Below are 24,380 nucleotides of genomic sequence, written 5' to 3' on the forward strand. Positions count from 1 at the left end.
GTGACTAGTCTGTCTGCTCAGTTAGAACCACTGCTGAGTAACAGGGAGGCTAAAGAGTGCTAGGTGTGTTAGTCAGGGGTGTGGGGGTGCAGGGGATGGGAATCAGAGGAATCCGGGAGATTTACATCCAGGGTAGAAGAGACTTTAGAGAAATCATCCAAGGTGCTAGGAGAAAATGTGGATGACCACAGGAAAATTAATACAAATTATGTATATTTTGCTGAAAAAAAAAATAAGTGTAAAAGAGAGGTGTGAGTGACAGCAGAAGAGCCGGATGGGTCAGGTGGCTGTTACTGTCCCGTTCACTTTTAGCATGCAGCGCAGATTCTACTGTGGTTATCACTAAAGGCGTCTTCATATTTCTGTTACTTCCTGATTAGCTGGAAAAACTCAGGGTCACAGTGGCCTCCTGCCACACTTAAAACTTGAAAATAAAGAAAACAGAAAGGAGAAACTTGACCCTGCCCAGATGCAGCCAAAGTGACACAGGGTTAAAAATGAAGTAAAGAAGTTCGAAGACCTACTATCCCGATCTGCCCACTTAGTCAGCGGCTGGCCTGGCAACCTTCCAAGTCATCTGTCTGCAGCCCCAACCTCATTGCTCAGGTCCTGGGCCTCTGAGTTGACCGGGAACTCACGTTGGCAGCAGCCAAGGAGAGGGGCCGGCTCCGCCAAGACTCAACAGGGAGGGGATAAGCCAGCATCCCCCACCCCCTCCGGACACGGAGCAGGGGAGGAGAGCAAGTATCCCCCACCCCTGCGCAGGGCGGAGGAGCGCGTCCCGCGCCCGGCGCCTCCTGCACCGACGCATCTCCGGAGCGGTGCACGAGAATGCAGGTCTACAGGGACGCACATGCGGGGCTCCTGCTGCCGTGGGGCTGGGTGACTATCTGCCTGATGAGTCTGCTGCGTGAGTATTAACCGCTGAGGGCCGGGCTACGGGTGGGGAGGAGGGAAGGCCCCCAGCTGTTGACCTCACCTGGGAATCCTTCGCTGGAGCTAGGTGTGAGCTTACTCTGATAGTGCAGGGAGATGCCAGTTCCTCAATGAGTGGCTGAAGGTGCAAAGCTCAAAGTTGGAGCTAGAACGCAGATGCAAGGATGGAAAAGTTCTATAACTGTCCTTGATTCAGAAGGCAAGGGTCCAGAGTGGGGCCCAGAGAAGGATCCAGGCACCCTTTGTTCCCAGGACAAGGACGGAAAGAATCTGTGAGGGTAGCCAATCCCAATGAGAGCCAAGAGACCCTCAAGGAGAACTAAGGGACTTTAGCGGAGGAGTTTAGAACAAAGAGCAAGCAGAGAAAAAGGACAATTTTTAAAATTTAAAATTAGAAAGCTAGAGTCGCCCCTGCAGACACCACACAGATGCTAGTGGGGAGGTGGTTTGGTGTGCACACCAAGTCCTGCTCACCAGTCTTCACCCTGCACAAACCCACTCTCATTACTCGTTGGAATTTTCTTGCCCTGCCTTCCTTCAGATTCTAAAGCTAGTAGGCAGGCCAAGACACCTCCTGTTGCCCACACACACTCTTACTTACTAAGCTCTTCCTCTCTTTAGTTGGAAATTAAAAAAATATTCACTCAGTCTGTAGCAAATTGTATTGCATTGGAGGGTCCTGTTCTTCATCTCATCTCATGTTCTTAGAGGTTTTCAACTTTGGGGTTTATTCATTTTGCTTCTAGCCCTTTATGACTCCTAAATCTCCATTGTACATCTTAAAGGCCACTTACCATGAGTCTGCCCACAAGGCCTCTTTGTTCCCAATCTTTTGTCTTTGGGTCCACCCCAAAGAGAGCTGACTGAGGAGTTGAATTAGGTTCTGGGCTCACCTGATTGGCAGCTCTGGACACATGCCCTTTTAGATGGGGTAAAACTTGTTGAAGACTGAAACGCCCAGAATGAAACAATATGGTACCTTCATTGCATAGGTGGGTGACCATGGGCTGGAGTTCTCATCAGATGCTCTCCTGCTTACTCAGTTCAGCAGTGACCCAGGCCAGGGTGGAGTGCTGCCTTTTTGTATTTCCTCAGCTGGCCAGTGTCAACCATGTCTTGAGCTGAAGGGGGTGGAGGGGTGGGATGAAGAGCATAAAACCTCTGAAATCTTGGGCAAGTACGCTGAGGATATCAGTGTCTCAGCTTTGGGGATAAAGGGGAGGGCAGGGGCCACCTTTCCGAACCCAACCAGACTTCACGGGCCAGCCAAAGCTTTGTATTTTTGCCAAGAACTTCCTAGGGTTTGTATTGAGATTCTTTTGTCTGTTAATACTGTTATTTTCTGTCCTGGGATACACTGTGGAATAAATTAAACCAGCGACTGTATGTAATTTAAAATGCCCACAGTAGACAACAGCAAAAATTCAGTGCTGTTATTAGTGGAAAATTTGGTGTAGAGTGGGAACTGATTCTGAAGAGATAGGTCTCTTGTATCCCTGTGAGAGGCTAGTATAAACACTTACTAGTCAACCACAAAGTGCCACTTTTTCCGGGGCTGGAGAGATCAGTGAGCAGAGTCTGGGTTGTGACTGGGGACTACCAGGCAACACTTTCATGCTCCAGCTAAATTAAAAGCCTTTCAGCTAACTAAGGACCCCCCACACACACTTTTTTTTTTAACCAGGGTCTCCTTTCTCAAGGCCTGTCTTACCCCCTTTCCCCTACACTACCTTCAACTCTTATCCACATTCCTTTCCTTCCTTTGGATCCTCTGAGTCCGCTGATCCCACATCTGTATCCTGTCTGGGCTACATGTAAAGGGGGAAAATGGAAGGGAAAGACTTTTATCAGTTTTTTTTTCTAGAAGGGAAAGGCCTCCACCCTTTACTCCCTGCTCCATGGTGAGGAGGAGTAAGAGTTTAGGGATTGCTGAGTAATTCAGTGATCTGAGTGCTCCCCCTTGGAGGGCCAAACCAGGCTTCATAACCTTTGCAAATACACTTCTTCATCTTGGGCATTCCAGTCTGGCTGATAAGCAGGCAAGGGCCTAGATCTCTTTTCTTATCCCTTTGGCCCCACCCCTTGGGCCTGTTCATAGGCCTTTTTTGAGTGGTCTTTATCTACAAAAACCCAAGGCAAGAAATGCCAAATTGCAGCAGATAAAGTTGGCCACAGAGTCCTAGAAAAACAAGCAAAAAAGAGGAGCAGACTCCACTGCTTATGACCTTGCCTCGTATTTTGACTTTGTGCTTGAGGACCTGGGCTTGCTCTCAGGCTTCCCCAGCTCCAGTCCCCATTTCTTCAACTTCCCTCTTTCCTTGACTTTGGTTCATCTCACTAAATGGCCTGTAATGTGGCAAGTAAAAAATGTGAAGGCATGAAAAAAACACAAATTCATCTCTAAAAGAAATGTTCACAGTGGCCAGGGTACAATTTACATATTTTGAGGGGTGGTTTACGTTTCTGGTGATATCATTTTCTTCTTATGGTGGCTAAGAAATAAAGTATAGTATCTTTAAAATTGCTCTCAAGGATCCTGGTTGTGCTATAGGAGAATGGTACATGCATCTTGGGGTGGAGTGGGGGTAGGGATCCAAACAAACTGGGAGGCCTGGCAAGGTACACTTCCCTGGACCTTCACGTGGGAAAGGCAGAGAATGAATCATTTCCCTAATGATGCAAAGGAAAAGGTCTCCTGGCTTAACTGGGAAGTCTGCTACTTCCTGGAGTGGAAAATAAAAGTGAACCTCTTAGAGAAGTGGTATCCCTAGGTAGTTGCTTAAGAAAATGTATAAATGGGTCTTTGGGTTAGAAATCTTAGAACCCTAGACAAGCTCTGAAAGTCCAAAGGCAGGCAGGAGGCAGGGCGGCTAAGTGGAAAGTGCAGTCTTGTCATGGGATGGGCTAATAGACAAAAGGCAAAGGACTCCAGATCCCAGGGTGAACACAGAAGGGTGAGGCTTCTGTAGAGTTGGAGGACTTAAGGGGGGTTTCTTATAACATAGCTTCATTAGCACAGCATTGACTAATGTTTTAAGGTTGTGCCACTGTCTCTTCTGACTTCTGTGATATTTATTCCACACTTTCAAATCTCTGACAAAAACTGCCCAAGTATAGCAGGTTTGCCTGAGAAGGACTCAGAGAGACGGAAGAGAATAGTTCTTTGCTGGCTGACCTGCAGAAGTGACAGTAGTGACCAGAGCAAGGCTCTGGCGTCCAGGAGTGAGTAGTACCAGAAAAGTGAAAGAAAGGCAAGTGGAGAAATGTAGGCTTCTTGGGGATCCAGAGAAGTGGAGGGATGAAGATATTTTTTGATTATAATGGGGAAATCTCAATGTAATGAGGATGCTCAGGCCAGTTTATGCTGACACCGATGCCTTGCCTCTGAAGCTAAGAAAAGCTTCTGCCATACCCTTTGTTCTAACCCAACAATGGCTCAAACTGATCATCTATGACAGGTGTGAAGGGACCCTAATAAGATTTCTCTGAATGTTCACTTACTAATGAGCTCATCCCATTAAGGATTATAATATCAGCATTAAGTTCGTTTCCTGTATCACTGTTAAATTGGCCTTTCTTGGACTTATAATCATTGTCCTATTTTCTATTCTTTGGAATGTCCTTGGATGATTGTTCAGTCTTCATGAAAATCCCTAAAGACCTGTCTAGTCAGCCCTACTCCTAGAAAGCTGTGATGCTGATGCCTAAGGGTATAAAAAAAATCAAATTATACCTTATTTTGTGTTTTCTTCAGAACTTAGCAAGATCCTTTGCATGTCTTTGGTGCTTAAGGGAAAAATTCATATAGTATGAAAGTGAAATTAGTCTACAAGAGGGTTATTTGCAAACTTTTCCTATGAAGGGCAAAACAGAAAGCATCTCAGGCTTGGGATCTGGATGTGGCTTCTGATGCATTTGACACTTTGTCTTTATGACACTTGAAAATGTAGATGGCATGCATCACCGACTGACCACACACTAGCAACTCCCAATGCAGAATTTGTCCTAGGAACTGTAGTTTGCCAGATCCTGATCTGGATGAAATAGAATCAGGTCTTTAGCAATGTGGCTTGGATTGTAGATTTTTCCTCGTTATATGGAGAAACTGGATATTTTTAACACAGTCACTCCCCAATTTAATAAATTTCTCCTTTATACAGAGCATTAGAGCCAGCAAGATGGCTCAGTGGGTAAAAGTGCCATGCAAGTTTGAAAACTGGAGTTTGATCCCCAGATCCCAGATGGTAGGAGAGAGAAGACTGCAAGCTGTCCTCTGACCTCTGTATATGCTAGGTGCCTCCTTGTCTGCCCTCACATCTCCCTCTCTCTCCCTCCCTCCCACATGCACAATAATAATAATTATAAATAATAATAAACCATAGAGCATCAGATAAGGCTAAAAAGCTGTAGGTAGTGAGTGTGAGCTGTACAGCTCAACTCGTTGCTTATCCTAACACCCCAGGATCTGTCAAGCATCCTGAGTAAAACATACACATGTAAAAAAAGGTTTTGACATTCAAGAAATTTATAACTTGAGGTGACAGTTAAACCTCTCCTGAGGAAGCAACTTGTGTGACTTTGTGCCAGATGAGTGACAGAGATAAGAACTGATTTGGAAAAGCAGAAGGAAGGGCCTTTTCACGATGGTAGTCATGGACCAGACAGCCTGGCTGCTTTGCATTTCCTTGCCTTCTTTGTTTCTCAGAACAACTCCGAGGCAGGACCTACTTTGATCTCATTTTACTGGAGAAGTTTGAAAGTTGCAATGGCCATGGGGCCACACAGCTAGAACACAGGAGAAAAGTACCTACAGCATCTATCTTCAAGGCTTGGCCTCTTTGTCTCTGCGTAGTTCTGCCTTCAAATCAGAGGTCCAGTGACTCACTTCTCAGGGATGTGACTGCTTCAGATATATACAGAAAGGCTGGACAGCTAGGGGCTGGCTGAGGATGTGATCACAAAACAGCATTAGAAAAAAATAAAACTAGCCTGGTGTGGTGCTATACACCAGTAACCTCAGCACTAAGGAGACAGCCATAGGCAGGGAGAACAGGAGTTCAACACCATTCTTAGCTAAAGTGAGTTACATGCAGTGTCATCTATCTTGGGCTATATGACACCTTATCTAAAACAAACAAACACACACACAAACAAAAACATTCCCCAAACTCTAAAACTAAGGATATCTGAAAAAAAAAAAAGACCAAGAACACAAAGAAACTTGGTTATTTTGGTAATAACTTACTGAATATCTTAGAATATGTAACTTTTTTTAACAAAAACTGAATTTCCAGTTTACTAATGTTAAGTAGAATTTTTTTTTCCAAAATGTACTGTACATGTCTCTGTTTCTTCAGAATACCCCCTACCCTAAGACTTTAACTTTTGTGACTCAAATGATCATGGAAATAAGGTGTTTTTGTTGCTGTCAGTAGCATGATTAATATATATCAAGGTGTTTATTTCTGTTTAATGTGACTGTAAGTGACTCAAGACCAGCCTGGGTTTGGTACTTGGGTTTATTTTTAATTTAGAAATTTCAGTTTCCTAGTTTTCAACTGTCGCCTCTCCCTATTTGTTTTTAATCTCTAACTTTGACTGGAATATCAAGATAACTAGGCTTATTAATACTGTTTGTGAAAATAACTGCTTCTAAGTAAGTACCCGCAAGGTCAGTGTATAAATTTTACTATACAAATCCTTTCTGTTACATCTGTTGGTGTCTTAAGATTCTCATTTAATAGCTTCCCAGTAGCTTCTCCCCTGTCTTTCTCTAAGTTTATTAAATAGATTGATAGAAAGAAGCTGGAAAGATCACTTAGTGGTTAAGAGCACTTACTGTTACTGCAGAGGATAAATGTTTGGTCCCTGGCACTCACTTGCTAGCCTACAACCATCTGTAACTCAAGTTCCAGGGCATCCCATATTTTTTTTTTTTTTTTGGTTCCCTTGGGCATACATGTGGCAGGCATACATACATATCTACCAGAGTAAACTAGAAACTAGAAACTAGTCAGGTAGAGCCTTTGAGGTGGTACAGAACAGACTGGGAACTAAATTCAGGAGCAGTGTTTTACTTAGTTCTGAGTTATACTATCTTTCCTCACGTCTATGTGGGGTAAAAGAAAGATTTCCTTAGTGTTACAACATCTGAAAGGCTTCACGTAGTGTAGGCTGCTCTTATTCCTTCCTAGAATGGGAATCAAAAGTTCAAAGAAAGAAGGCCAGCATTTGATGTTTTAAGCTAGTGGACAGATGGAGAAAGAGAGAACGAAGAGGCACATTGTCAGTCTTAGCTCAGCCTTCCTTCATGACCCACTAGTTCTACAAAAGAGCCTTGGAGGCTGAGGCCCAGGGATGCACTCACAGAAGGATCTGTGCTGTAGTGTGTAAGTCGTGATATATCCTGACTTATGGCCATGGTATCCCCTCACTTATGCTATTCTTACATAGCCTTCACTTAGCCTTGCCTTCTGCTCCTTTCCTTGTCCTATCCTATAGCCTCACATGCTTTGCTACTTACCCTAAGTTTGGAGCTATACATCTGAGGCTGGGTTCTCTTTTGATTTTCAATCTGGCCAAAGAGTGGGGAGAAGAGAGGGGGACTGCTTCAGTTGGGAATCCATCCCCAGTGGGTCCATAGCGGGCTTGGATCTGGAGTTGATTCGCTGTTCTGGAACAGGCACCTCTGTCTTTAGAACAACAGCAGGTCTCTCTTCACATCTGGAAAAGTTCAAAAATGTTTGTCTGGGTGAAGGAGGCCCCTTGGGGGAGGGGTTCAAAAGCATGACATCATCTCAGGCAGGCCCGGCTTCCTTTGGAGAAAGAGAAGGGTTGGGCCAACCTAGACCAGATGGGATTCCCAGGAATTGACGTGTTTGAGTAAAGCAATGAGGGTGTGGGCAGAAGGAAGGGTTCCAAAGGGGAATTCAAAGGATATCTTAGAATAGCCCATTGAGAGTATGATTCCTTTAATTCGGTGTCTGAATGCTACCACCACTTGCCCTTGTAACGAATTTGTACCTTAGGGTCAGATTGGTGGAGTACTATCTTAAGGAAGTAGCTTAGGTTGGCGTCTGTATCTAAACTACATCGAAACACAAACGTCTTGTTGTCTACAAAGCCTTTGAGGCTGTATCCAGATCTTTAACAACTACCAGAGTCAGCAAGATCCATGTCCTTTGCTGCTTGACCACATGATCTATGTTCTTCCCCAATCAACAACTTGGTGACATAGGTTTTTCCTTTCTGGAATGAATATAGTAATATCACTTCTTTCCCTACTTACCTGGCACATAATAAGATATGATTTCTGTGGTCAATGTTAATACAGTCTGCTTGTTACAGGTTGGGAAGAAGGTAGAGGCGAAAGTTGAGATCCTGACTAGCACCTTACAGAAAACATTCTTTGCCTTGGGTTGACTAAAAACTGAAAGTCTGACTTCCCTCTTGATGTTGATGGCAATAGCAATCAGTCTACATTGTTATTGGCCTTGAAACATAGAAAAAAAAATACAGAGCTAGATTTCAATTAGGAAAATTTAGAGTTGCACTTCAGGGTGTCCTGGAGCCCTTAGGACCTTTCCTTGCAGGTGGTATTACAGTTGTGAACTTGGGACCTGAGTCTATACCTTGCCAATGCACAAAGAGGCCCACATCCTGTATGCCAACTTATAAACTAAACAGCTTCATCCCCCTACCTTAACCAGACACCTTTTTGGTCACTAAGAAAGCTAACTTTGAATTTGGAACTTTAACTCTTTTGGAATTCAGTCTTTATGTGGTTGATCAGAACAAGATAAGCCCTGGCCCCAGCTTACTTCTTTTCTTCCTATCCACAACTCTGGCCCCAGACCACTTCCCTTACTTTTTTATTCCTTCATATGACTCAGAACTATGATGTGAAGGATCTTTCATGTACATATAGGATACTAGTATACCTACATGCTAACCCTTCTGCCTTCAAATAGTCATTCCTGGACCTTGGAGGTACACAGTGTGATGCTGCAGTTCCCCTTTGGAGAGATGAGCCATCATAGGTTAATACTGGTCTGGATGTAAGCAAAGAACCATTTGAGCAAGCTCTATAAAAAGTGTAGTCTCCAAAGTGTCATCTAGAAGGGAGGACCATCTGATTGGCTCATGTAGGAGGTAGAATAGGCTTTGGGACCCATAATATACAAGGTCAAGGTTCTCCTTCCCGAGTCTAAGGATATATAGAATAATGGGGCAAGGACACTCAAGAGTATTTAGAAAATGTATAGATAAAAAATCATTCTACCCTAGTAGTTTGATTTCCCTCATTCAAAAATAGACAAATCACCTATATTTAGGGATTATTAAACTTAGGTACACATGCATGAAAATATATGGTCCTGGCAAAGCCAAAACTTCCTGTCTTCCTTCCCATCAAGAAGGGTTCCATTTGAACCTCCTGAGAGAAGTCTCCAGGTTCCTCCCTGCAGTTGAGTTCTTCATCTAAAAGAAACAATGGGTTTGAAGGTCCTGAACTTTGAAAAAGTAAGACTGAGAATGAAAAATTATTTAAGGGGATTTGCATAGAGAAAGTATGGATCTACAATAATTAGTATATTGGATAGAGGTTGACCAAAAAAGAGAAGTGAGTAACCAAAGGGAATTAGGAACATAGCATCTCTCATATTTTTAATCCTTGTAATGTTTACATAGGTGAAATTTTGTATCTTGGTATTTTGCTAAATACATTACAAACATTACCTTCTGTGTTGCTACCATTTTAATTACTTGTGAAATTCCTGTTTTATAAATGTTTAGTATATTTCCTTAGGGAAAACATAGAATAGAAAACTAATCTGGTGTCCATGAATATATTATTAATGTTTCTTTATTGTCGAGGGCGGTACGAATATTCCAGGTAGATTCATCTAAAGTCAAAAAGTTGAATCAGGTGTTATGAGGTTCCAAGGTCGGATTCTGATTTTTCCTTATTTTCTTGTAACATCTGGACCCACAGATCTAAACAACTTGACCGCTGTTGCCACGAAAACTACTGTCCCAGGAATATCTCCATCAGTTCCTACAAATGAGTCCAATGAGGAAACTACCACACTTAGCATCCATGGAAATACCAGCTCCTACTTCCTCTCTCAGGAAGGCAATGAGACCACACCAGCCATTTCAGGTAACCAGAAGTACTCAGCTAGTATAGCCTATTCCCCTACCACAGATAGGGTCACAGAAAACAAGGCTTTATGCAAGGGCATTCTTATATAAGTTCTGAATGGCTTTCTATGCTGGTAACGTTTGTAGGCCATGCATGACAAGTGGGTCCTGAACAGGACTGATTCTTATATTTATGTTAAATTTGGCTGGTAAAAGAAAGGATCCAACTGGATTCCACTGATGGGTGTCTTTGTTCTCACCTAAGTGATGGAAGATGGTGTGGGTTCAAACTGTAGGTCTTTCACTTCTGTAGGATAAAATCATTTTCTCTTTCAGAATTGGAGGGCACATTTGATACATTCTAGATCATGTACATCCAATTTAATACCTGAGGGCCTCATGAATCTCAGGTTAGCTATGAATGAAGCCCAACATATTGGTATATTACAACATGTTACAATGTTAAAAGGTTGGAAACCCTTGTTTTATATTATAGCTATGGTTCCAAGAGCTGACTTGAAATAAATTGGGTCATGATTAAGATATGAAGTAACTGTGACCTCACCAAATTCTTATTTCTGTGCAGAAATCTGTGCTAGCACCACAAAATGAGACTGTGTTTCTAAGTGTATTGTGCAGATGCATACGCACACTTGTGTTTGGTGTATTCCAGAGACAACGGTCAACTTTACTGCTACTTCTGGGATTCCTTCAGGCTCTGGAACCACACCAGCTTTTGTGCAATCACAGACGTCCCCAACCATCACACTGCCCACCACTTCAGACAATGCTTCCACTTCAGAGATGACCTTGAAGTCCAGCGTGCCATCTGTAAACGTTTCTGATTACTCACCTACTAATATCAGTTCTGAGATGATATCAACCACTGAATCATATGCATACACATCATCTTCTACTGTCCCAATTACTATCAAGGTGGGTGAGTTGGGCCCCAAATGGCAGATTATGCTCAGTACCTATCCCTCTGCTCATACCAGCCAATGAGATTTGGATCATCTTGGAATCAACATGGAATATGTACTTTATGTATTGTCAGAAAGGCTAGACAGGAGAAGATAGGGAGGAGAGGGTTCAGTCCAGTGAGAAGTCTGACCTGTGCTTTGGGTTTTGTATTTTGGGAAGATTCTCAGAGATCCTTCTAGTTCTCTGGTTCTTCAGAGGGACCATTTTTTTTGGGGGGGAGGGGATATTTGGATCTGTCTCCTGTATACTGGCGCTGCCTTTCTTAAATGTGTAGAGCAAAGCGTTTCTGATATATGGAGGGCTTAGTGAAGCACAGAATGTCAGTGAGGAGGTCATCCGAAGAGGTGAGAACTGGATGCATAGGAATGGTGAGTTCCTCTGGACTTCTTGGTCTTGAGCCTGTGACACTCCACAGCTTTCAGCCTGAAGGGCAGGAAGTATGAAGGCCTAAGGACAGGCTTGAGGGGCCTAAGGACAGGCTTGAGGGGCCTAGTTGTTTTTAAACAGGTAGCAGATGAATGGAGAGACTCCTAGGGACCAAGAGCAAATAAGGTGTCACCAGCAGCTGCCTGACTACCCCATTGTATGTGTGTAACTGACTGAAGAAATAATAATAATAATAATAATAATAATTTTCTCTTTTTCTTTTTAAGCATCATCCAAGCCAGGTTTCCCATGATTTCAAATAGCATCTTTCTTATGGTCCAGGATAGTAACAAAAAGCTTTATTCTCTCCTTGGGGAAGTTTATGAGCTGGGAGCAAACACACTGAGTGCCTTTAATCTGAAAATCTTGGATTCAGGTTTTTTATTTTGGAATATTTCATTTGATTTTAGAATATATAATGAGAGAACTTGTGGATAAGACCCAAGTCAAAACATAGGACTCATTTGTGTTTCATATATACCATATGCACATAATTTAAAGGTCATTTTACATCACACTTTTAAATAATTTTATGCACTCAAAAGTTTGTAGTGTGTATTTACCACTTGCGGCATCACTTGGGGATCAGAAAGTTTTAGAATTTCAAACATATTATATTCTGAATTTTTGGATTAAGGGTGCTCATTTTTTTTTTTAAACTGCAAATCTCACTGAGCATGTCTGAAATCACAGCAATCAAAAGGCTGACAAGTACGAAGTGAAACCAGCCCAGGTTATGTAGCTACATAGTCAATTCTAGTCCAGCCTGACTATAGAGTAAGACTTTGTATAGAAAAAAAGTACTTAAAGTAAAAAAAAAAAGTACTTAAATAAATAATGTAAATCCCTAGGCCTCTGAGAACTTTTAAGTTTACCTTTTCCTAAACTTTTTAAGAGAGTACCTTGCCATAGAAGACGTGGAGAAAGAAATGAGGGGCTAGGGTACTTGCATATTTACTTTGTATTTTTGTTTTTTGGTTTTTTTTAAATATAGGGAGAAATCAAATGTTCAGGAATCCGAGAAGTGAGATTGGCTCAGGGCATCTGCCTGGAACTAAGTGAAGCATCTAGCTGTGTAAGTCTACCTCCATCCCATCCCCCCATCCCACCCCAACCCCTCTGAATACATGAAGCCGTCTTGGATTGGCCTCACTTGAGTAAGTAGTCTGGGAGCTTAGCAGGGTCAGACTGTTTCTAATATTGAGCCTTGGATTTGGACAATAAGAGTCCCCATCTTGTGAACATAAAGGGCAAAACCAATTTTAAATAATTTTTGTTGTTATTTGAGGTTAGACTTAAGCTTGTTTTCATGTTAAGAGCCCTTGTCAATGCCCAGATATTAACCAGCCAACTAAAATTTAAATGATCTTATTACTTACATGTAACTCTTTAATGCATACTGAATTTATATTAAGTTTTTATATGGTCTGGTCATATACTTCAGAGATATTTTCTTTCTTCAAGTTGACTATACTTTTGTCTGTTTTAAATTTGTTTCTACATTACAATGCTTTTAATATCCAGCAAGCCAGATCTTTCTTATTTATACCACAAAAGTGAGTTTTTAACTCTATTTTTTTTTAGAAAATCTTTGGTGATATCTGACTAGATCCCTGCCCCCAAAAATTTACAAAAATTTGAATAGGAACTTGCTAACATCCTTCAGTTTTTCCAAGTTGTATTTTATATTGTTCATCATCATCTTTTTTTTTTTAATTTAAAATATTTCAATATTGGTCCCCACTCTCCAGCATACATTTTTTTTTCTTTTGGAAGGGGATAGACCCCAAGGTTGTGTAATGCTAGGTAAGTATTTCATTTTTGAGGTATATCTCCAACATTTTCACTATAAGTTTTATGGATTTTATCAAGGATATCCTAATATATATTCTAACTTACTATTGCTTAGATATTAGAAAATTATTGGAGCCTGAATATTTATCTTCAGTTTATGTCTTTCTTGAACCTGCTAATTAATTCTAGGAGATTCTGTTTTTTTTTTTTTTCATTTTTAAAGTGTACTACAAATTATTTGCTATAATGTGTTACTTTTCTCATTCTTTTTAGTGGTAGTGATTCTTATTTCTGTTTCTTGTCAGGCCAGATTGGTTAGAGTGTATGTGGCATGGTGTGAATTTTTGTGTGTTACAGTAAATCCCTTGTTACTGGCAGTAACAAGGCCCTGGAGTAAGGATGCAGGTGAAGGGGAAAGTGCTGTTTTCTTTTACAGTAAAATGTTTTCTTATGGGAATGCAGTGAAGGGAACCTTGAAGGTAATAGCTGACGGTATGGTTTGGATAAACTTTAGGCTGTAGAGGACATGCCTTACTTATTTTGACTACTACATTGACTGGTTTCTTACTTGCAGCTATCAGGTGGGTATCTCTGACTTACAAATCTTTTAGAACTACATCTCAAAAGGACGATTTAACTTAGAGCATTTGAAAGTGGCAGAAATCATAAATACACAAGTTTGCAGAATAAAATAACTCAGTGACGTTTTCAAAACCATTTAAGGTGAACATGAATAGACAAAATACAAGCAACAGTTAATGTATGTCTGATGCCAATTTTGACCTCACTAATTAAGGATAAAAATAAAATCGTCCCTTTTTTAAATTTTACCTATCATCTTGATGGAACATTTATTTATTTGTTTATTTGTTTGTTTGTTTAAATGGAGCATCACATAGATCTGTACCAGAATGATAGTTTATTGTGCCCAGGGTTTAGAGACAACTGCAGAGAATTTTTCTTATCAGTCTATTGTTCCCAGGATCGAATTTAACTAGAGTCATTGTCTAAGACAAATGATACTCCAGAAAGAACTGCTCTTTCTACCTGTGGTCTATGATGTTAGTCTGTTTCATTCCTGACCAGAGAGCTCTTTGTGTGTTCCTTTGAGATGGGTGGAGAATCTGTGATTAGGATCTGGAAAGAGCAGCTCTCCCGTGTGAGCCAATAACGAAGACCACTACACTGTTCACAAAGCCTACCACCGCAGAACACATGTGAAGCACTGTCATCCTCTGGTGTTCTCATCACTCTCCATTTCTTCCTCAGAACATTTCTTCCCAAGACACAAGCAGTAGTGCCTCCTTGTACTCCCTGGAGTAATTTTTCTTAGATAGCAGTCCTGGATCCAAGATTCCTAGCCATGGCTCCCGGTGTTTCAAGAGTCCCTACCTTGAATCCCGCTAGTCGGATAGTCTTTGCAAAAGTTGTAGGGGCACAGTCCCTCCTAGCTTCCATAGGTTGCATTTTTGCTTTGGTGTCAGAGGGTTTTGAAGTACTGGTTCTACTAGTGTAGAAGTTCTTAACCTGTGGGTCCAATGACCCTTTCTTTCACATGGGGATGCCTAAGACCATCAGAAAACACAGGTACTTACATTATGATTCCTAATAGTAGCAAAATTATAGTTGTGAAGTAGCAAAGAAAGTAATTTTATGGTTGGGAGGTCACCACAACATGACTGCGTTAGACAGACACAGGGTTAGGAAAGCTGAGAACCACTGTCCTAGTGGGATACTTCAGGATTTTCCCTATTAACACATCCTGGCAGTACTTACCTGATACTGAGACCTACCTGCATCTAGTACCAGTTTCAACAGAACTGTATATGTGGCTCTCGGCCTTCATTTTGCAATTTACATGATGAGCACCAAGGTGTTAGCTCTCTCCCTGTGTGGACCATTTAGATTTTCTTTCTGTACATACACACGGTAACACCTAACTCCCCACTTACTCTACTTCTGCTCTGCATCCTACACACTCTAAAGGATGGTAGAGCTATTTCCAAGCCCTTGATTCCACATAGTAGAGCATGTCTTCTAAGTATAATTTCCGTTCTCTCTTCTTCACTATTTGCTTAATTTAATGTTTGTAATCATGATTCCCAATGTTGTTTTTCAAATGTCAGATAACTTTATTTTCTTGTATAGTAGTCATTTGTGCAGGGGAATTCACTAACATTTTTACTTGTGATAAAATACACACATGGAAAGTACTACCATAACAATTTCTAAGTAACACGGAGTGATGTTGAATGCATTCATGCTAACCTTGAAGCCAACCTCTCCAGAATTCTGTGTATCTTCCTACGACAGTTCCTCATCCCCCCCAGGCAACTACTGCTCTCCTTTCTGTCTCCATGAACTTGGTTGTTCTAGGTACTGATATGAGTAGATTGTGACATAAATTCCCTCTCTATTAAGACTGAATAATATTCCACATTATGTGTGTGTACTTCATTCTGTCTACTCATCCATTGGTAGATACAAGTTTTTCATCTTTTGGCTGTTGTGAATAAAGTGTCTGTGAACACTAATGTGGATATGATTTTGGTACCCTAATATAATTTCTTGAGGTAAATACCCAGCTATAGAATTGTTAATTCATATGGTAATTCTATTTTTTAAGAGGAATTACCATATTTTTTGTTTAATTTTGTTTGCATTCCCAGAAATTGAATCCAGACCTTGGCATATGCTAATCAAGCTATATCACTGAGCTACACTCCAGTCCATCTCACTGGTTTTTGTTTTTATAATGGCTGCACCATTTGACATTTCTGCCAACAGTATACAGGGCTCCAGTTCTTCCATAGACTTGTCAACACCTGCTCCCCTTCCCTCTCTTGTTTTTAAATACACAGCTATCCCAATGCATGTGAATAATTATCTCATTATTATCTCATTGTGATTTTGTTTACAGTTCCCTGGTGCTTAGTGACAATGAAAATCTTTTCTTGTGCTCCTTGGCCATTTGTGTATCTCTGGAGAAATTTGTAGTTCTTTGCTACAAATATAATTTTTGGAACTACTTTATCTATTCAGTGCTATGTCTGTTATATGTACTATTTATATCCATAAGGCTTGAAAAAATGAAAGTGTTTGAGTTTTACTATCTTTTCTAAGTTTATATCTACTCATCTTGCTCATATTACCTCAGTTACACATTATACCAACTTCCTCTGAGGCAGTCTGTTTCCAACCCTCTAATCACACACAGCCCTCTACCTGAAGAGTAAAGGTCAGTTACCTTACAGGAAACATCACTTACCAATGAAGGACTAACGAAGGAAGACTGTCTATTGGAAAGAAATATATGGAGACAATTTAACTCTTGCCCTTAGTTCATTGCCTACTTGTTGTTTGGCTTATAACAATAATCCTTTAATTATTTCAGTCTCTTCAATGAAGATAGGGGTTTTGCCTGCCACTGACAAATTTAATACAGTGAAGAATATAAAATTACTTTAAAACAGGTGACTGCAGGGTGTCTTAGGTTTCTTATTGCCATGATAAACACCATGACCGAAAGCAACTTGAGGAAAACAGGGTTGGAAGTCAGGGCAAGAACTCAAGGCAGGAACTGACACCTAGACCATGGAGTAGTGCAGCTTGCTGGTTTGCCTGCTCCTGGCTTTGCTCAGCCTGCTTTCTTACCCAATCTAGGATCACCACCCACCCAGGAGTGGTACTAACCACAAAGGCTTGAGCCCTCCATATCGATCGTTAAGAAAATATTCTATAGATCTTCCAACAGATAAATCTTATGGAGTCATTTTATCAATTGAAGGCCCCTCTTCCCAAATAACTTACAACTTGTGTCAAACTGACAAAAAAAAAAAGGAAAAATACGAAACTAAACAATGGGAGATAATTGATTCTAGAAATAATAGCTTTGGGAAATACCTCAAGGACCCTTTAGAAATATGCCTGTACCCTCCTCTCCAGACCAATGTGCTTCTTTAGCATGGGCAGAGGCATCACAGAATTTGAGGATGCACCTCTAGAAAGGTTAGATGATATCATTATTTTTTCAAAAGGGACATGTGTGCACAGATGAAGTTAGAAACTCTTAAATGTGATTCTCATGTACAAAATGGTGAGGCTGTGGCTTCTTCCTGCCTACTCTCTCATGATACTTGTCTCTTGGGGGAGGATGTTTATCCTGAACATCCGGAGAACCATTGTGTTTTGTTCAGGATCCACCTGCTTCTCTCCAGTCCAAACACAATTAACTGAGGCTGCTAAATTTCAGAGTAGGAGGCTGGTCACTGTTACTGCCTTGAATTCAATCCAAGAAACTAACCATGCAGGCGAAAGACTCCAGGTAGAGGCCAACCAGTTGGGGTGTTAGACTGAACAAGTCCTTGAGTTATTTTGTTTATTTGGTACAATAAGTGAAATCTGGTTTCAATTACATAACGTGCACCCTCACCCTCATCACACAGGCACTTAGGAGTTTAACAGTTTAGTCAGAGGTAAATGACAACCGTAAGAAGATGATCACAATTTGGATCTCTAGGTAATACATCAAAAACTATGATTATTGATAATAACAGTAATAGCTGCTGTTTTGTACCAATCAAAAATCTTTATGTATTAAATATTTTTTGTACATCATTGTTGTGGTCATCATATAACCAGTTTAGAGCCGACTAGTTGATAATGACTTGAAAAGATTCTAGAAAATTGGAGAGCAAGGCTTAATGTCCAATTTACTAAAGATAGGACTGGCTTCCTGGAAGACATGGAATTTGAGTCGAATCTCGGAGCAAATCATGGAGCAAAACAGAGAAGGTAGAGTCTTTTGCATCTTCTTTTAGCTGTAGTGAGGCTGGGCAGACTGTCACACAACAGACTTGATTCCATGCATTTCCCTGTCAGCTTTACCTGAGCACACTGAGTTACTTCTGCTAACACAATCCTCATGTCTTTGTCCTCTTTTGCAAACTTAAGTGTTTTGTTATAATTTTTTTATAGTAAATAGTCTTTGTGCCTCAGTTTCTTTATCTATAAAATGGAAAGAGTAAAGGAATTACAGTACTCATTTTCTAGAGTAGTGGGAGAGCCAAATCAGTCAATATGTGAAAAGCATCTAAGACAGAGCATTGGTCATAGTAACTGACATTGATTTTTAACTGCCACATCTTTACATATATAAACAAGAGTTTTGATCATGTGGAATTAATTCATAGCTACTCCTCTTGCCTTCTTCCTTATCCTCATGTAGGATAAAGACAAACACACAAACACAGACACACACACAAACATATTTTCTTTTTTCTTTCTTTTTAAAGATTTATTTATTTATTAGGTATACAGTACTCTGTCTGCATATACACCTGCATGCCAGAAGAGGTCACTGGCTCTTGTGAGCCACCATGTGGTTTCTGGGAATTGAACTCAGGATCTCTGGAAGAACATCCAGTGCTCTTAACCTCTGAGCCATCTCTCCAGTCCCCACACACATTTCCTGAAAGTGCTTTACGTTCAGGGCTTGCTAAATGTTAGAATGACTGAATATTGTCAAAGTGCAGCTTCTTAGCACTAGAGAATGTGGGAAGGTCCCATTTTGTTTGGCTACTTTAGATTCTGTGGGAGACCTGTTCTCCTCCTCTATTAGGAAGCAAACATTTTAACTACAGACTCACAAAGAGTCCACACTCATTATGTGTGGTCTCTTCTATAACCTGAAAAGCATGGTGCCAGGGAAGGTACTTTGCTCACGTGGAGAGCTTATAAGGCCAGCCATATCCTGCTGGTCTCACTCAAGTCGTTATTTTCCTACTGCTCTTTGAAATCCCCCAGGGCCTAAGGCCAGTCTTGACTTTGTCTGGCATAGGCACAAAGGAGGTTTTCCTGCCTAAGATCACAATAGAAGGAAAATACCCAGGCTCCCTTCCAACTGTGAAGACCTCTGGACTAAACCATGGGCAGCAAACCTGCTTCCACACAGGAAGCCTTCTCTAGAAGGCTCAGGTGTGATGATAGTTACAAGCTCCAGAGTTTTCCCCTAACAGGAATGTTGTCATGTCCATGAGGCATTTCCTCCTCTGACATCTGTCATCAAAACTGGAGATAGTCTTGGTTTTCTTGGTTGTCTAAGGAAGGCCACTGTGGAGGGGGGGGGGGGGAGATGGGGAGAGGGAGAGAGAGAGAGAGAGAGAGAGAGAGAGAGAGAGAGAGAGCTAGTTAGTTAGTGGGGAAGCCCATTTTGAAGGACATAGCCAGGGCCTCCAAATAGTGCTGGTCCTGAAATTCAATTGTTAAGAACTATGGGGGTTTATCTCCTGTGTTCCTGAATCCTGTAGACCCGGCAGCAACCTGAAGGAGGATCTGGGAAGTTCATTAAACTGGCTTCCATGATTTCAACGAAAATGCTATGTCATTGTGAGCAAGGCTTGCTGACATAGCTTTGGTACAGAAAGAGGGAAGCAGCATGAGTGGCTGTGTAGTCCATCCGCATAGGCTTGTTCTCTACTCCTCACCTCTGTTGGCTTTTCGCTATCATTTAGAACTGTTGTAACCTTGAAGTAAAGGATTTTTCTTAGTTTTTAATTAGTATTAAACATTCACTATGCATTGATATCCTGTTGGTGGTGATTCTGTATTCGGCATACATATATAGGCAATTATTGAATAAGAAAATATTTCCTGTTTCTTATTTCTTTCTTACTATGTTGTACTTAAAACTGGTGTTTTAAGTTGGAATTCTAGAAAGAAGGATTTCTTGTGGAGAGCATAATAGTGTGACTTGAATCAGGATTCTTACCTGAGACTCTGATGAGGCTCAAGGCTACGAGTTATTTCATCTCTTGCTTTTTCTTTTCTTTTCTTTTTTTTTTCCAGGATGAATTTAAGAAGGAAAAAGGAGAGGGCCTAACCCAAATACTGTGTGAGAAGGAGGAGGCTGAGGCTGATGCTGGTGCTAGTGTCTGCTCCTTGCTTCTAGCCCAGTCTGAGGTTAGGCCCGAGTGTTTGCTGATGGTCTTGGCCAATAGCACAGGTAAGGGCCACTTTGGGGACTTGGAATTGACTAGGGCTGAACTTAAATGGGGTTCATGACTGAAGATCCTGGTTGGAATTCAGCTTCAGAAACTACAGGTTCTGGGAAGAAAAGTCTGATTGAAAAGGATCACTGGATAAAAGAGCTTCTAGGACAAGATGGGAGGATAGTTCAAGATGAGCTGGACTAGCTTCTAGATTTAGCAACCCCTGTTTCTAATTCTAGAACTTTCCAGCAAACTCCAGCTTATGGAAAAGCACCAGTCTGACTTAAGAAAGGTATGTTCACAAGATGATGCATCTCACGGGAGCACTGGGTCAGGAGAGGAGATGGTGACCTCTCCAGGCATCACTTCTTTCCCTCCTCTGACAGTCCACATCAGGGAGTTGCACCCAGGGATGTGGAGTGGTCTGGGCTTCTCGCTAGAAGTCTTTTTTTCACAAGTGACATGCTGCCATTTGTTTATCTTTTCCTTAAGCTGGGGATCCAAGGCTTCAATAAACAAGATATTGGGAGTCACCAGAGCTATTCCCGAAAGACTCTGATTGCACTGGTCACCTCGGGAGTGCTGCTGGCCATCTTGGGCACCACTGGCTATTTCCTGATGAATCGCCGCAGTTGGAGCCCCACAGGAGAAAGGCTGGTCAGTTCTGGGGTATGGGGAAAAGCAAATGAGGAAGATAATGAACTTCTGGGGAGGCCCATGGATATCATGGGGGGGGATATCATAAAAGAAATTTCTGGTATTTTTGACCTAGGGATATGCATGCATTAAGACATTGTATCTACAGAAGAGTAGGAATAAGATGCAGCAAATGGGGAGCAGGGTAAACTGGAGCAAGGTCACCTGCTAGTCTTTGTCACAGCTGATGGTTTATGTTATCTATTCATATAGTCCTGGATAGTTCAGCTGGATAAAGGAGAACAGGTTGCTAAATTGGACATGCTTATTTGTAAACATATTGAATGCCCTGTGGGTGCCATTTTGCTCACAAGCATGGGACATAGGGAAGGAATATCTTACTTTTGAAGTGTTCTGGATAGAGGGAGGGACAAGATTGAAGTGTGACTCCTGCCAATGGCTGGTATCTACTGGGGAGGCTTTTCTGTCCCTGAGACTGGTTTCTTATGGGGCTGGTTACTGAGCCACATTGACATGGTGTGGTGCCTCTCCTCTGTCCTTTCTCCTCTAGGAGCTGGAACCTTGATGGCTGTTGGGAAGAAAAGAGCCTGCACATGTAGCTGTACCTGCCCCTCTCCTCCTTCCTTTGTGCTCTCCTCATAGTACCTCACAACCCGACTTACCAGATAATACTACTTTATTTCTACACTGTCCAGGGTGAAGACCCTTATTACACGGAGAATGGTGGAGGCCAGGGCTATAGCTCAGGACCTGGGGCCTCCCCTGAGACTCAGGGAAAGGCCAGTGTGACCCGAGGGGCTCAGGAGAACGGGACCGGCCAGGCCACTTCCAGAAACGGCCATTCAGCAAGACAACATGTGGTGGCTGACACAGAACTGTGACTTGGCTGGGTGGGCAAAACTGGGTGGTATCCAGGAAAGTGGCATCTCTGCCTCTGACCTCATGCTGCCTCCAGCTTATGTCCTACCTTCTCACATCACACACATTTTAGAGACTGTTCCCAGGACTTTTCACCTTTGTGGAGGCAGATAAACTGCCTTCTGAACGTTCAGCTCCCTGAACCCAAACTCTGACCTTTGGGTCAAGTTGTGATGGAGAGAAGCCTAGGTCTAGAGGAGCTGCCAAGAAGATTGGTGTCTATGTAGCACTTGCCTTGGGTCTTGTCTTCCTCTTCTCTTGCCTCTTTACAGTGACTCTTGGGAAGACTAGTCTTTCTAAGCTATACCTTCCTCCCAAGAAACTTTGCTTTTTATTGTTTCTTCTTTCTGTTTTCTTCCCCTACTTTAGGGAAACCAAGGTATTCACTGACATCTGCACCCCTATAAGTATACAGCCAGAAACAGTACATCCCTTATAACTCTTCAAGACACTGTGGATTTAGTCGCCGACTTCTATCTTGTTCGCATGTTCCCGAATATCTGTCTACAGAGGCCAGGACAACTTTCTGTCTGGTTCCTGATACTCGGCTCCATGCTTTCAAGCAAGAGCTCACCTAGTCTCTTGGGGCCTTACAGAAATTCCCATTGGTTCAATGTAGACAGGACAGTGGAACTAGACTTTGAACTGAGCCTCTTTTTTAATTTAGTTTTGTTGTTAGGATTGAACCCAGAACTTCACATACATTAGTCAAGTGCTCTACCATTGAGCTATTCCCTCTTCCTATTTAGAGGCAAGGTTTTATGTAGGTGACCAGGCTTGCCTTGAACTATGCAGTCAGACAGGCCTTAAACTTAAACTCTTGCTTTAGGCTTCCAAGTAGCTTGAATTACAGGTCTGAATTGCCAGGCTCAGTTGAGTGCTTCATAACCTCCTGGGCTCTTCAGAAGAATCCTCTTGCTGTGAGGCTCCTAACCTTCTATAACTCTAAGACTCTCCCCGCCCTCTGACTCCTGGGAGACTGTGGCCTCAGTCCCCTGGTAGACTCCTTTCTGTCTGTGCCTTTCCTAGCCCAATCCCCTTCAAGACTACAATCTTCCTCTCCTGGGTCTGACCCAGGACCCCTTCTCTAATTTTTCCAGGGGGTGGGTGAAGAACAGGGATCCTGATTTCAATGAGACTGGAAACAGAACTTTCCAGAGATGAGAAGATTGGGTGAATTTTTTTTCTGAATAAACAGTGATGAGTGAGAATAATATAATTAAAGTGATGATAAAATCCGTGCTGTGGACTATCATGCTGAGTGTGCTAAGTGACAGGGTGGCTTCCATTTCAGGCCTGGGGAAACTGTGTGGCAGTATGGGGGAGGTCAACCAAGGAGGAGCTCTGCATAGGGAGGGACTCAGGTACCAGACAGGATGCCCAGACCCTGTGACTTTGTGAAATGTTTCCTTCCATGTTGGGAGGCAGAGAGGCCAGAAGCTTTCTATAGTGGAGATAAGGGCAGGCTACAATGCCTTTCAGTACCCTTCAATGCCCTGCGATGCTCCTTCAGGAGGATGAGGAATGTTGGGTATTCAAAAACTCCATTCCAGGAAGAGGGGCATGTGAGTGACCGCATGAAAAACATACAAAACAAAGGAAAGGATTTATGTTCTAGGCATCCTTTGTTACCTGCTCATCCACTAACCCACCTCATGGTAAAACCAGAAAGAACTATGTGAGGTCTATTCTGGAGCTGGTTGCCAACTCCCAGATACGACAGCGCCATGTAAGGACTTGTTCACGCCAGATTCCAGGTGACCTGCCCCCATGCCACATGAAGAGGAAGATGGATGCTGCTAGATTTTCAGAGGCGTCTGGGAACAGCCATGTGCCAACAGTGCATGGGGGTGAAAGGCTAAATAAAGGTTGACTCTTCCAGTCTTATCGTGTCAAAGCCAGGCATATCCCAACCCATTTCTTGCTGGCTTTTGTCTAACTTTGCTCATAGAAGGCTCCTCCCTAGGATTAAGAAAGCCGAGGGACAAGGCTAGACCTTGCCCAAAAGGTGGTGCGTGTTTGGAGCATCAGAGAAAGGAAAGATGGTGACTGAACATAAAATTCTAGATAGTTGCCATTTAATGGCATGCCTTGCAATGAGTTACCAGTTAAGGGCCTGACTTTGGTTAGTGGTGTCTGGAAAGCAGTTAAATACTGGGAATGGAATCCTTGGAAACATCAGAGGGAGAAAAGAAGCTATTGGGCCTCAGGGCCATTTCACCCTGCATTTCTGAGGATGTAGACTTTAGGGGAAAGGTGTGTATGTTCTGGGGGTAGATGGAGTAGTGGCTATGATAGCTGGATAGCTTACTCTAAAGGCCTCATTTGCTTCCTAAAGCATTACTTTCCACTAGGTCTAAAAATCATGATGTAGCAATGGCACCACCTGCTGGCTCCGCTGGGTTCCCACTATTCAGCCTCAGAACTGGTACTTGTTTGCTGGGTTTCTCTCTGGTGTTGTCCTACCCTTCCTTAACAGTCTACTCAAATTTATCTCATTTGTAGCACACACACAACTATAGAAAGGTAATGATG

The 24,380-nt window shown here is 42.1% G+C and overlaps 1 protein-coding gene across 2 annotated transcripts; it reads left to right on the plus strand.

Moving 5' to 3' along the window:
- The first annotated feature begins 509 nt into the window (after positions 1-509).
- Cd34 (CD34 molecule) lies at positions 510-23,086 on the plus strand. Of its 2 annotated transcripts, none has more exons than XM_057769436.1 (8): positions 510-910; positions 9,929-10,096; positions 10,751-11,013; positions 12,482-12,562; positions 20,128-20,284; positions 20,510-20,562; positions 20,763-20,927; positions 21,623-23,086. In XM_057769436.1, exons 1-8 carry the CDS (start codon positions 832-834, stop codon positions 21,806-21,808), a joined length of 1,152 nt encoding a protein of 383 aa, XP_057625419.1. In that variant the 5' UTR covers positions 510-831; the 3' UTR covers positions 21,809-23,086. The 2 variants fall into 2 exon arrangements, with proteins under 2 accessions (XP_057625419.1, XP_057625420.1); XM_057769437.1 differs by having other exon boundaries at positions 511-910; positions 21,478-21,765.
- The last annotated feature ends 1,294 nt before the right edge of the window (positions 23,087-24,380 follow it).

Source organism: Chionomys nivalis, chromosome 5 (assembly GCF_950005125.1).
Source record: "Chionomys nivalis chromosome 5, mChiNiv1.1, whole genome shotgun sequence".
Taxonomy (NCBI): domain Eukaryota; kingdom Metazoa; phylum Chordata; class Mammalia; order Rodentia; family Cricetidae; genus Chionomys; species Chionomys nivalis.

Coding starts and splice junctions, on each gene's coding strand:
- Cd34 (XM_057769436.1), top strand. CDS start 832: ATGCAGGTCTACAGGGACGCACATGCGGGGCTCCTGCTGCCGTGGGGC. Junction 911..9,928: donor CTGCCTGATGAGTCTGCTGC/GTGAGTATTAAC, acceptor CTGGACCCACAG/ATCTAAACAACTTGACCGCT. Junction 12,563..20,127: donor TAAGTGAAGCATCTAGCTGT/GTAAGTCTACCT, acceptor TTTTTTTTCCAG/GATGAATTTAAGAAGGAAAA.